Raw genomic sequence first — 14292 nt, 5'->3', positions numbered from 1 at the left:
AGCCAGGGAGATTTAAAAAAAAAAAAAACAAAACAAAACCTTTTTGACAGCAAACCAGGTTGAAACAAACTATCAGCAAGACTAGACTTTGCCCTGACATAAACCAAAGGTGGCCTGAGTTGCATCTTTCTGTGAAAAATATAAAAAGAACTCTTTGCTAACAAGTTTTGTTTTTTTCCTAACAAATATTTTATCATATACCTAAATTTTAATCTTTTGTCAAAAAATCTTTTGTCAAAAGCCATGGAAGGTGTTGGAATAGTTATGAGAAGTCCTCGCTGGGGAAGGTGAATAGTGGCTCCTAAAATGACTGTTAACCACTTCTCATGACATGGAACTTGAAACAAACTTCAGAGCGTTTGTCACAGACTAACTGCCGGCATTGGAAACCACATCGGCCCGCTGATTCCATTTTGCAGGAGTTGAAAAAGACTTAAGTAAAAAAATAAGAGTGCCTCTGATAGTATCTAAACATGCAACACTGACACTCCAACCACCCTATTCGGTAATGTTACTATTCTGCCCACTTTACTTTTTTTTTTTTTTAAAGATTTTATTTATTCATGGGAGACACAGGCAGAGAAGCAGGCTTCATGCAGGAGCATGACGCAGGACTCGACCCTGGGACTCCAGGATCACACCCTGGGATGAAGGCAGGCGCTAAACCGCTGAGCCACTAGGGATCCCTCTGCCCACTTTCCAAAGGAGGAAACATGTCTAAGAGGGTTATGTGATGTGTTCAAGGCCACACAGTTGCCCAGTGGGAGCCAAACTTAAAAATGGATGTCTAAAAGCAAAGCTTGTGATTTTACACATGCCATCCCACCCAACCTTGGAATATGGGAGGGGTGGAAACAGTCATCACCTTTGTGGAGCTCACAACCCAAAGGGGGAGGCCAGAAACAGGCACAAGTGCACTCTTTGTGTTGTACGTTCCATGGGTTTTAACAAACGTATAGTGACAGGTGTCCATCGTTACTGCATCGTACAGAATTTTATCATTGCCCTAAAAATCCCATGTGCCAGCCATTTGTCCCTCCCTCCCTCTGCATCTTAAACCCCAGGAACCACTGATCTCCTTACGGTCTCACATTTCGGCCACTTCCTCAATGTCATATAGTTGGCATCACACAGCATGGCTTTTTCATGCTGAAAAGGCTTCAGATTGGCTTGTTTCACTTAGCAATATGCTTTAAGTGTTCCTATCTTTTCATGGCTTCAGAGCTCATTTCTTATCCCTGAACAATATTCCATTGTTGGTTTATGCATTCACCTAGTGAAGGACAGCTTGCTGGCTTCCAGTATTGACGATTATGAATAAAGCTACTAGCTACCATTAACATCTGTGTACAGGTTTTTGTGTGGACATAAGCTTTTGACTCATTCGGTTCTATGCCGGGATTATTGGATCATAGGGTAAGAGTATGTTTAGTTTTATAAGAAACTGCCAAACTATCTTCCAAAATAGCTGTACATTTTGCCTCCCCACCAGCAATGAATGAGAGTTCCTACTGCTCCACGGCCTTGCTAATATTTAGTGTCATCAGTGTTGTGAATTTTTTAGCCACTGTAGGAGGTATGAACGCTATTTTGTTATTTTAACTTGCAATTTGCTAATAACATGATGCTCCACATCTTATATGCTTATTGCCATCTGTTTATCTTTATTTTTTTTTAATTTTTATTTATTTATGATAGTCACAGAGAGAGAGAGGGAGAGAGGCAGAGACATAGGCAGAGGGAGAAGCTGGCTCCATGCACCAGGAGCCCGATGTGGGATTCGATCCCGGGTCTCCAGGATCGCGCCCTGGGCCAAAGGCAGGCGCTAAACCGCTGCGCCACCCAGGGATCCCAATATTTCTGAGCTTCTTTGACTGAAGTGTTGCACGTTGTTTAACCTCTGAATATTCTGGGATTCTCCAACTACCTTTCTGTTGTTGAAATTTAGTTTAATTCCATTGTGCTCTGAAAGCATACTTTATATGGTTTCTATTCTTTCAAACTTGTTGAGGTGTTTTTTTTTAATGGCACAGAAGGTGGTCTATTTTGAATGTTCCATGTGAGCTTGAGAAGAGTGGATTAAGTACTCTACAGACGTCAGTTAGATCCAGTTGATTGATGGGTGTTGTTGAGTTCAGTCATGTCCTTACTAATTTTTTGCCTGTTGATCTGTCAATTGCCCAGATAAAGGGTGCAAAGTCTCTATCATAGCGGATTCATCTATTTCTCCTTGCAATTCTCAGGTTTTGCCTCACATATTTTGCCATTCTTGCTAGGTGCATACACATTAAAAATTGTTGTCTTCTTGGAGAACTTACCACTTATCACTATGTAATGTCCCTCTTTATCCCTAACTTTCCTTGCTCTGAAATTTACTTTGAATGTAAAGTAGCTACTCTACTTTTGTAGCTACTCTAGCTTTTGTTTAGTGTTAACAACAGTAGATCTAGCAACAGATCTTTCTTCATCCTTTTAATCTAACTTTGTTTTTACATTTAGAGTGGTGTTTCTGGATAGGTAACATATAATTTGGTCTTATTTTTTTTTTTATCCAGTCTGACAGTCTATTTCTTAATTGGTATGTTCAGACCATTGACATTTAAAGTAATTATTGATATAATTGGGTTAATATCCACTGTATTTTAAAATATTTTTTATTTGGCAAAGAGAGAGAGAGCACAAATAGGGGGTGCAGCAAGTAGGAGAGGGAGAAGCAGGCTCCTCGCTGAACAGGGAGTCTGACGCGGGACCCTGGGATCATGACCTGAGCTGAAGGCAGACACTTTACTGAGCCACCCAGGCACCCCAAGATCTACTTTGTTACTGTTTTCAAGTCACTGCTCTTGTTCTTTTTTTGTTCTTTTTGTCTTCCACTCTTTTCCTGTTTTCTCTAGTTCAATTGTGCATTTCATGATTCTATTTTTTTTTCTCCTCACCTAGCAGAGCAATTTTTCTTTTCTAAATGGTTATCCTTGAGTTTGCACTATACATTGACAACTAACCCAATTCTCTTTTAAATAACACTACTTCACTTCATAGGTGGTGCAAGTACCTTATAAGAGTACTCCCAGTTTCTCTCTCCCATCCATTATAACATTGCTGTCATTCACTTACCCATAAACTTATAAAATTAGCTTAGGCAAATTGGTATTATTTTGAATTAACAGAGCAATTAAATTTTAAAAAATGAAACATTTGGTTTTATCTTCATTTATTCCTTCTCTAATAATGCTTTTCTCCTTTTTTGTCTGACCTAGATTATCTTCCCTTTCCGAAGAATTTTAGTATTTCTTACAAACCAGGTCTACTGGTGACAAATTCCCTTCATTTTTGTTTGAGAAGGAGTAGTTTGTTTTATTGTGCTTCACCTTGCTGTACTTTGCTGATATTGTGGTTTTTATAAATTGAAGGTTTGTGGCAATTCTGCACTGAATAAGTTTATTGGCAATATTTTTCCAACAGTATTTGGTCACTTTGTGTCTGTGTCACATTTTGGTGATTCTTGTGATGTTTCAAACTTTTTCGTTATTACAATATTTGTTTTGGTGATCTGTGATCAGTGATGATGGCTGGCTGAGAGTTCAGATGGTGGTTAGCATTTTTTAGTAATAAAGCATTTTAAATTAAGGTATATACCTTTTTTTTTTTTTTTTTAGACATAATGCCAACACACAGTTACTTTTCTGTAAAAACCAAGACATTCATTTGACTTGATCACAAGATTTGCTTTACTGCAGTGATCAGGAACTGAAACACAGTATCTCCAAGGTATGTCTGCAGTTCTTTCACTTTTGCAGGATAATTTCACCGGCTAAAGAACTGTAGGTTGATGGGTTTCCCTCCAACACTTTAAATATTTTATATCCCCTCTCTTCTTGCTTGCATACTTTCTACAGAAAAGTCTGATGTAATTCTTATTCTTGCTTCTCTAGTACGGGTTTTCTTTCCTCTGGCTTTTTTAAGAGTTTTACTTGTCTTTGATTTTATGCATTTTGAATGTGATTACATGCACGTAGATTTTTGGCATTTATCCTAATGTTCTACACAACTATAATTTTAAAATGCAAATACATTTTAAATAAAGTAAAATAAAAAGCTCAGTTCCCTTGCTACACTAGCCACATCTTAGGTGCTCATTAGCCATGAATGTTTAGTTCCTGTTAAAAATAAAACTGTCAGTTATTTTACTAGCAAAAACGGGTTTATTTGGGGATAGCCTAGAACTGCAATCTGAGGGAAGCCAGCCACAGCAAAACTACAGGCTAGTCCAGAAAACAGAAAAAATTTTTTTAAAAATTTTATTTACTTATTCATGAGACCCAGAGAGAGGCAGAGACACAGGCAGAGGGAGAAGCAGGCTCCATGTGGGGAGCCCGATGTGGGACTCAATCCTGGAATTCCAGGATCATGCCCTGAGCCAAAGGCAGACATCCAACCACTGAGGCACCCAGGCGTCCTTCCATTGGAGTTTTGATGTAGAATAGCTTTTCATTGGCTGGGTTGTTGCCAGGGGAAGAGGAAGAACTTTCTTCTTACTGGGTAGTAAAACAGTATCCACCCTGCAAGATGTTTCTGTCTTTTGGGTCTGGTAAGTAGGGTTGGGCACGATAGCTTCTCCACCCGCATTCTAAATGAGGTTTCTTTGGTTAATTTTTACACTACCAATTGGAGAGCCCACATCTACATAATGGAGGGAAAGGTCCAATCTGAGGCTTCTGGGCCGTGAATAGCCCACAGAGGAAAACATCTTCAAGAGCTCCAACGTCACCAGCATTTGAGACCCCTGGTGTTCCTATTTGCCTGCCTGTCTCTGCTCACACCATGCCTCCATTAAAGAAAAATAAACAAATTCAATTTGCCAACATATAGTCTAACACCCAGTGCTCATCCCAACAAGCGCCCTCCTTAGTGCTGATCACTCAGTTACCCCATCCTCCACCCAACCCCACACCTCCTTCCTAGAGTGCTCTGCTTCTCTTCTCTGCCTCAGGTTATCTGTATTTTACTCATTTTTCCCTGACTCAACTTAGGTCCCATCTACTCACATACTTTTTTTTTTTTCCCCCCCGGAAGAAAGAGGAATGTGTTTCATGTCATTCCCTTTAGTTTAAGGAACATGAATTGGGCCTATCCCATCCAGATCCTTTCACATCATCAGGGCCTTATACTGAGCTTCACTCTTATGCTCTGCAGACCTATTATCACAGTGATAAAAAAATGGAAAAAAAAAAAAAAGAAAAAATGTTAACAGGTCCAAACATGCTAGTGTTGCAGCATGTCATTAGGTAAGAAAATTAAAAGTAAACACTACCTGATGCTAGCAATTTTATGAATAAAATAATATTCCAACAATATCCTCTTCCCATGTCTGTCCACAAAAAGGGGGAAACTGAAGCTTTGCTTAATTTTTATTTAGGCCTGGAAGATGAAAACTTAGTCACTAACTTTAAGCAAAATAATGACATCTAGGAACCACTGCCATATAGTCTTTGTTGACCTCTTTTCCAGAATTTTATTTTTATCACCTTTCTCCCTCTGCTGTGGAAGGTAATCAAAAAGACATGACCACAAGTTGACCCATGAGCTGGACCCAGGTGATCAGAGCCTCCTCGCCTCCTCCCCCATCTGTAGAATGTGGGTCCCACTTGCTTTTTGCATTCCCAGAGGTTGCTGCAAGGGCGCTGCCTTGAGATAATGATGTGACATTGAGAATGCCTGCACAGTACACTTGACTGAACCCAGTTAAGGCCTCTCTCTATACAAACTTTGAAGATTTAGGTGCTTAATAGCCATGGCTCGTGCGGTGGGTGTGGGGATCCATTCGTCTTGTTGCTGCCCAAGTCAAGCCTCCTATGTAAGTTCCCTTTGCTTATTAAGACTGCCACGGACCGGGGCGCCTTGGTGGCTCAGTCAGTTAAACATCCGACTCTTGGTTTTGACTCAGGTCCTTATTTAATGACCTGTGAGATAAAGCCCCACATCAGGCTCCACACTCAGTGGGAATTTGCTTGGATATTCTCTCCTTCTCTCCCTCTGTCCCTTCCTTGTTTGTGCATGCTCGCTCTCACTCATTCATAAATAAATCTTAAAAAAATTCTGCCACCTACCACCTTGAGAGTGGCCTGCCTCTACCTTTGGTCTCTCCCTGCCCTTACATCTCTTTCTAGTTGTGTGATCTTAAGCAGATTATTTAGCCTCTCTGGTCTCCATTTCCTATGTTGTTAAGCAAATGTAAGGATTAAGTGAGTTAGCATATGCCTAGGACATTGGCATTGTAGCCCAAGGTTGGCATTTCCTGGCAGAGGTTGGTCTAATGCTTGGGATAAGGTTGGGACAAAGGGACAGAAGTGAATTGGTACAGGACTATAAGAAAAACAAAAAGCCTCCTGGCCTCCTACTTTGTTTGAGCATGGCACCTGCTGTCTTCTTTTCATCCCATTCAGACCTTTACTTTCCTCCAAAATGAGAGCCTGTATGGGAGAGGATTGGGAATATTCAAATCTGCCATAATGGACAAAATGAATGAAGTCTGTCTTAATGGGTACTGATATGTAGCAAGGAACCTTCAAGTTGAAGGAGGAACTGGAGAAACCTAGAGGGGCCCGGAGAACCTCCTATATGCTACACAGCTATTTCTTAGGGGTTTTTTCCCCAGTGAGGCACAAGTGATGCTTAGTAATAGAACAGGTCACGCAGGGCAGCCTGGGTGGCTCAGCAGTTTGGAGACCTAGGATCGAGTCCCACGCTGGGCTCCCTGCATGGCGCCTGCTTCTCTCTCTCTCCCTGTCTCTGTGTGTCTCTCATGAATAAATAAAATCTCAAAAAAAAAAAAAAAAAAAAAGAACAGGTCATGTGGCTACCAAGAAACCTCAACTTAAGCAGGCATGTATCCAACATAGTGGACCTTGGGGTCAGGAATGTTGAAACTGATCTCAGAAATCTACCTGTTTTCCAAATGTCATAATCTCACTTTCCAAAACACTGCAAAAAAGATAATCGGCTTTGGGCAGCCAGGGTGGCTCAGCAGTTTAGCATCTGCCTTCAGCCCAGGGCCTGATCCCAGGATTGAGTCCCACATTGGGCTCCCCACAGGGAGCCTGCTTCTCCCTCTGCCTGTGTCTCTACCTCTCTCTGTGTGTGTCTCTCATGAACAAATAAATAAAATCTTAAAAAAGATAATCAGCTTTATGGTTGACCAGGAAAAATAAAAGACGGACAAGCCTAAATTACCTACGCACCTAAAGATTAAAGAATATGACCTTGTTGGAAATACTCATTTTCATACTTTGCTCCTGTCACTCCTTTAAAAAAAAAAAAAGAATCCCTCTTTAATACAGGGGTTGCAAATTGGGAAGTCCACGGGCTGAATTCAACCTACATAAGTGGTTTGTTTGGCCTGTACAATTAAACACACACGCACAGAGACAAGAACTCCACAATCTTTAAAAGTAACATTTAAAATATTCTGCATTAAAACTAAAACAAACAAATCAAGATTTTCAGCTTCTCCTTCAAAGTTCTAGGATGTGGTGGCAATAGTAGGCAGCCACTAGCTCTGACAGCTGTTTGTTCAGTTCACCAAGGCCAGCCACTCACAGAACACCTGCAGGGGAACCCGTAACACCTGCAGCGGTACCTGTAACACCTGCGGGAGTACCTGTAACACGGGCAGGGGTACGTGCAGGGGAACCCGTAACACCTGCAGAACCTGTAACACGGGCAGGGGTACCTGTAACACCTGCAGCGGTACCTGTAACACCTGCAGCGGTACCTGTAACATGGGGAGGGGAACCCGTAACGCCTGCAGGGCTACCCGTATACGCACTAAGAGTGGACGTGCTGGTTTGGAAGCCGGAGTCGGCTACGCACACGGGGGCCCGGGCCGGCCCGCGGTGCTAACTTCTACGCGGACACCCGCAGGAGGTCACTGAGTCACCACCTCCGTGCCTCAGTTTCCGCGTCTGTAAAACAGGCGCTTGGCCGGGAGCGCTTGCAGAACTCGCGGCGAGGCACAGGCGGGGCCTCATGCGGAGGTCTGGCCCGACCCGGGGCCCGGGGCCCAGCCACCGCCGCTGCTAACGCCTCGGGCAGCCGCGGCGGGGCCGGCCCCGAGGGGCGCGGGCCGGGGCGCTGGGACGGCCCCGCCAGGCCCCGGCCTCCTCGGCCGCCTCTCCTCCCCGCCGCGGGCCCCCGCGCTCCGCCGAGGTCGGCCCCGGGGCGCCGAGAGGCGTGGCCGGCCCCGGCGGACCCTGGAGGCGGCCATGGCCTCCGTGGTGGAGTACAAGGGGCTCAAGGCCGGCTACCGCTGCGGCTACTGCGACTCCGAGGAGGGCAAGGTGTCCTGCGGTGAGTGTCCCCGCGGGCCGGGCTGGCGCTGCCACCTGGCGTCGGCCCCCGCGCCCCCGCCTTCCCCCCCCCCCCCCCCCCGGCGCCGCGCCGGCCTCCGGCCTGGGAGCGCACAGGCCGGGCACCCCAAACTCCCGCGCCCCTCTCCCACGCGTCTCTAACCAGACTGCTTCCCTGCACGCTCCTCTCTCCCCCCTCACCCTCACCGAAGATGGCGGTCCGGGTCGGAGAAGGGACGGAAATAGCGAAGGCTGCCCTCGGTCAAGATGGCGCGGGCGGCGTCAGCGTGCGGGGAGCTCGCGGCGAACCCGGCCGGCGGGCGCCCGAGCGGCTTCGCGCGCGCCTCGGAGACTCCCGGGCGGCGCGGAGCATTGTGGGGTGGCGGCGGCGGCGGCGGCGGGGACGGGTCAGGTCGCGTCGCGTTTGGAGGGCCGCGACCATGGCTTCCTGGGCCGCCCTTTCGCCCAGCATCGTGGAGTATTTCGAGGGCGAGGACTCCTACCGCTGCGGCTATTGCAAGAACGAGTCGGGCAGTCGCTCCAATGGTGAGCGGGCCGGCGGGCGGGGGAGGGCGTCGCGGCCTCGGGGGGCTCCGCAGCCGGCGGGGGGAGGGAGGAGCGGCGCCCCGGGCTGCCCCGCGCTGCCCCGCGCTGCCCCGCGCGGCCGCTGGAGCGTCCCGAGGAGGGGGTGCGGCCCGCGGCTCGCTGGCTTCGGGCCGTGGCTGTCCATTAAAACGAACCCCGGCTCTGATTAATCAGGTTCCCGTCCAGAGGCTTATCCTTCCAGCAGGTGCTCGGATGCGCGATAATGATGGTCCCGCCGTGGCCCCAGGTGTGGAAACAGGTGCCGGTCATCAGTCCGTAGGGGGGTCGATACGTGACAGCAGCCCCGTGGTGCGGTCAGTTCCGCCGGGCCGGGCGGGGCCGGGCCGCTGGATGCTGCTGCTGCTGCTGCTCCTGCTGCTGCTGCTGGGGCCTGGTCCCCCATCGCAGGTGCAGAAGGCGGCGTGTCCGGTGGGCTGTTTGTGTGCAGATAGGCGTGTGTGCATCCTTGGGGCACGGACACCTGGATAAAATGTCCGTGGAGGAGTATGCAAGACGCTGGGGACCGACCGCAGGCGCTGCTGGCGAGGGCGCCTGCTTGTACTAAAGTCTTAGAAAAATTTACCAGGTGCTTCTCTGCCTTGTCATTCCTCCACCCGCCTCCAGAAGGACGACAAAGCTAGCGCCCAGGCGACTTTTTTTATTTTTTTTTTATTTTTTATTTCTCCCCTTCCTCCCATCGTGGCTCAGGTTTCTTTGGGAAGATTTGTTTGTAAGCAAAACGTTGGCGTTCGTTTCCTGCCGTGTCACGCATTGACACCCAAAAATCTTTCAAGAAAGGAGTCCAGCTTGGTGGACAACGGGATAACCATGTAGATGTAAATTTAGGTAGCTTTACAAGAAAATGATTTGGACGATTAGGGAGGGTAGGGCCCCTTTACTCACGAATGGAAATTGCTCATTTAGGTGCTTGTGGGTAAGAGGTTGCAGAATGTGATGATACAACAGCCCTTAGGAGTGATGGTTATGAAGATCAGCTGAGCAGGAAAATGTTTAGCGCTGTAGGGTTAAACGGAGGAAAACAGGCAAATGACACGTGTGTGTGTGACAGTCCTGGAAGGTTAAAGACCCAGGAGAAACACAGCAAATGGTGGCAGTGGTTGCCTTAGGGTGTTAGGGATACCTTCTTTTTTTTTTTTTTTCAGAATTTTAATATTATGGCTACAGTGTGTATGTAATCACTTTCTATTAAAGGTATCCGCAATGAATATTTTCATAGATCCTTAGTTTTCTAGTAATTTTGGTAAGAGGAAATTAACATAGATGTCCTTTGTTTAGAGTCCCTTGGCAGAAATCTGCTTTCTCCCTTTGCACCTAAAGAGAGAACTGTAAATTTCCATTATATTTATTTTGATTCTGATCATCTTTGCCATAGGGCAACCCACCTATTAGGTACGTAGGTTTTATTATTCCTATTTTGTAGGTGAATTTGAGGCTCATAAAATAACTCCCTGTTAATGAGTGCCTGCCAGGCTTCTGGATATTTCTGTTTCTGAATACAGAGTCAAGCCTACCTGTGTCTACCTACCTGTGATGCAGTGTGCTGTTTATAAGAGAAAAATTTACTTTTAAATTAATTCAGTCTGCCTTTTAATGTTTTTCTGATAGTCTTCATTTTTTTCATGATTGTATAATTATTCCATCATATTGATAAAATCATAGTTCTTGTAATCACTGTTCTGTTCCTGGGCATCTCGATTACTTTCAGTTTTTTTTTTTTTTTTTTAATGATAGTCACAGAGAGAGAGAGAGAGAGAGAGGCGCAGAGACACAGGCAGAGGGAGAAGCAGGCTCCATGCAGGGAGCCCGACGTGGGATTCGATCCCAGGTCTCCAGGATCGCGCCCTGGGCCAAAGGCAGGCGCTAAACCGCTGCGCCACCCAGGGATCCCCTACTTTCAGTTTTTATACACAAAAGGAATGTTGCTGTATGCTTTTGCTTTATTTTCAATATCCAGGACTATGTTAAAAACCTAAAAATCAGGGAAGTTTATATGCATAAGAAATTATTTGCTTTTCACTTAAGAGACCAGGTTATTAAATTATTAGGGATATTATTAAGGCTTGGAAGTATGATGTAATCTGATCACAGTAAGGACCTTAAGTGTATGATGTCATCGAGACTATTGGCTAATTCTTAATTAAATATGATCACTTTGCTGCATTTGATTTTTAAAATTAAGACCAATCTCTTTTTCATTTGTGTTACAGGTCAAACAGGAAGTATGTGCAAACTTTCATTTCCCCAGTGTGAACTAGATTTTTTTTTTTTTGGTTTAAAGAATGCTTTGAATTAAAAAAATGCAACCTGCTATAATTAAAATGGCACATGGCACTTATTTTTTTTCAGGCATGTGGGCGCATTCAATGACAGTACAGGATTATCAGGATCTTATAGATCGAGGATGGCGAAGGTAAAGCTCTTTAATACAAAGATACTGCTCTTGTTACTCAGGTTCTTTAGAAAATTGCAACATATTGTTTGCTTTAAAATTTTTCCTGTTTTTGGAAAGATGTTTAAGAAATTTTTTATTATATTTCTTCATGCAGTGATTCTTTTTAAAGATGTTTATTAGGAGAACTTCAAATATACATAAATGTACAGAGCACAGTATAAGGAACCTCATGTACCTATCAGTAGGCTTCAGCAGTTGTTAGCATTTTGCCAGTCTTGTTTCATCAATTCTCCTTGCTCCGTGCAATGGAGTGAATGTTTGTGTGTCATTCTTACCCCTTCCCCCGGGTACATATGTTCAATCTTAATTTGATAGTATTTGGAGGTGGGCCTGTGGGAGGTGATTAGGTCAGAGGGTAGATTCTAAACAAATGGAATTAATGCCCTTATAAAAGAGACCCTGGAGAGCTCCCTTGCCCCTTCTGCCATGTGAGGTTACAATAGAAATATGAGCTAGGACGCTTGTCTTCATCAGACATTAGGTGTGCCAGCACCTGGATCTTGGACTTTCCAGCCTCTAGAACTGTGAGGAATACAGTTATGTTGTTTAGAAGCCACTCAGTCTGTGTCATATTGTTAGAGCAGCTCTAACAGACTAAGATGTTCCCTCCACCCCCACAAAATAAAGCAATTTCAGGTATTCTATTTGTATGCCTATGATAAATATATGTCTCTAAGGAACATTCTTTTTTCCTTTTTAACGCATCTACAATACTATTACCATACTTTACAAAATAATTTTTTGATGTCATCTATTACTTAGTTTGACTTGGTTTTTTGCTTGTCTCAGAAATGTCTTTTTTTTTTTTTTTTTTTTTTGTAATTGGTTTATTTGAATCAGGATTCCATTGAGGCCCACACATTGCCTTTGGCGAAGATTTTTTTGGTAATTGCTTTTAGACGATTTTAGAGTATATAAGGTTCCTTATGTAAATATGAACAGTGTTAAGTGCCCTGTGCCAATACTCCCCAAGAGACTTGGGATTCAGTACAGCAAATGAAACTTCATACCTTTCTTAAACCTAATAATGAGGCCTGAAAGGTAGATCTAGGTGAGATGTTAAAGGATTTTGTATGTCATGATGAACTTTTTTTTTAAAGATTTTATTTATTCATAGAGACACACACACACACACACACACACACAGAGAGAGAGAGAGAGAGAGAGAGAGAGAGAGAGAGAGAGAGGGAGGCAGAGGCAGAGACACAGGCAGAGGGAGAAGCAGGCTCCATGCACTGGGAGCCTGACGTGGGACTCGATCCAGGGTCTCCAGGATCACGCCCTAGGCTGCAGGCGGCGCTAAACCGCTGTGCCACCAGGGCTGCCCTGAACTTTTTTTTTTTAAGGCAGAAGGGAGCCATTGAAAACTTTTACATCAAAAGTGTGATGGAATTTGTGTTTTGGAAGTGAATTGTTCAGATAGCAGAGAGGTACTTGAGGGGGTTATTGAGAAGGCAGGAAGACTTGTTCCAGGGGTCATGGCAGGATCTGGACGTGAGATGGTCATCTCATGATGATGCTGTCATCATTGGTGGCTGTAGGTTAGAAGATAAGTAGGAGGGGACAGTTTTAAGGTATATTTTAGAAGTAAAAAGTTTGCTAACTGTTTTAGAGGGAGGAATCTGAGATGATTCCCATGTTTCTGGCTTGGGAACCAAGTTCATGTATGTTTGCTTGGGCAGCCATAACAAAATACCAGCGACTGGGTATCTTGAACAGCAGGTATCTGTTCTCAGTACTGAAGGCTGAAATTCCCAAAAACCTGGTGTCTTCAGCTTTTTTTTCTGAAGGCCTTTCCTTGACTTGTACATTACTGCTGCCTTTTTGCTGTGGCTTCGTAGTCCTTTCTCTTTGTGTGTATGTATCCCTAGTGCCTACTGTCTCTTTGTCCAGTTTCCTTTCCTTTTTTTTTTTTTTTTTAACATTATTTGAGAGAGAGCACGATTGGGGGGGGGGGGCGAGAGGCAGAGGGAGAAGCAGAATCCCTGCTCAGCAGGGAGCCCATTGTAGGGCTCAATCCTAGTACCCCAGGATCATGACCTAAGCTGAAGGCACATGCTTAACTGACTCAACCCCCAGATGCTCCCAGTTTCCTTTTCTTATACGTACAGCATTCAGATTGGGTTAGGGCTCCTTTTAACTGTCATTTTAACTTGATCACCTCTTTAAAGGTTTTATTTCTAAATACAGTCCCATTCTGAGGTACTAGGGGTTAGGGCTTTAAAATACAAATTTTGGGCTACCTTGTGTTAGTGCACATGGAACCCTCATGTGTGGATATTGGTGTCACAACAACTGATCAGTTTCCTCTGACTGCCTCTATGGTATTGAGGATTGGAGGTGGGTTGGTATTGGAAGGATTGCAGGTACTGCTGAGAGGGTGTCTGAGGTGAAGAAATTTGGAGTACGTATGTCAAGATTTAGGAAAGAAAAGGCTAGACTCTGTCCATGGTATGCCTATGTTGCAAGATTATTTAGGTTATGAAGAATGAATTTAAATGTTTTTACATTATTGATTAGATTTTTAATTTTGTGCACCTGTACTAGTCTACTTTGGTATATGTGCTAAATGTGTAAGACATTAACAAAATTACTTTTTAATTTTAGAAGCGGGAAATATGTGTACAAGCCTGTCATGAATCAAACATGTTGTCCTCAATACACAATAAGGTAAGAGAGAATCTATGTATAATACAAAGAGTATGTATAATTCTTTAGTGACATCTTTTTTTACATGTTAATTTTCATTCTAGCTGTACATTCTTGATAAAAGCAAAGGGGTTGTATCTTTTTTACATACTGATGCTACATTTATACATCCTCAATATCTTAGAATAATACTGTTTAATGGTTTGGGTGTAAATAGGATATGAAAAAGTACTATTTGGC

General features: G+C 44.2%; 1 protein-coding gene across 3 annotated transcripts in view; it reads left to right on the top strand.

Moving 5' to 3' along the window:
- The first annotated feature begins 8162 nt into the window (after positions 1–8162).
- ATE1 (arginyltransferase 1) overlaps positions 8163–14292 on the top strand; it is a 163038-nt gene continuing 156908 nt past the window's right edge. The window contains exons 1-3 of one of the 3 annotated variants that reach the window (XM_055300196.1): positions 8163–8346; positions 11298–11361; positions 14011–14073. In XM_055300196.1, coding sequence (XP_055156171.1) covers positions 8262–8346; positions 11298–11361; positions 14011–14073 — 212 coding nt within the window. In that variant the 5' untranslated portion in view covers positions 8163–8261. Of the gene's footprint in view, positions 8347–8496; positions 8892–11297; positions 11362–14010; positions 14074–14292 lie in introns of those variants that run through there. The other 2 variants (XM_055300195.1, XM_055300194.1) reach the window with 2 other exon arrangements.

Source organism: Nyctereutes procyonoides, unplaced genomic scaffold, assembly GCF_905146905.1.
Source record: "Nyctereutes procyonoides isolate TBG_1078 unplaced genomic scaffold, NYPRO_anot_genome, whole genome shotgun sequence".
Classification (NCBI taxonomy): domain Eukaryota; kingdom Metazoa; phylum Chordata; class Mammalia; order Carnivora; family Canidae; genus Nyctereutes; species Nyctereutes procyonoides.
This window is presented reverse-complemented; position numbering and strand designations above follow the sequence as displayed.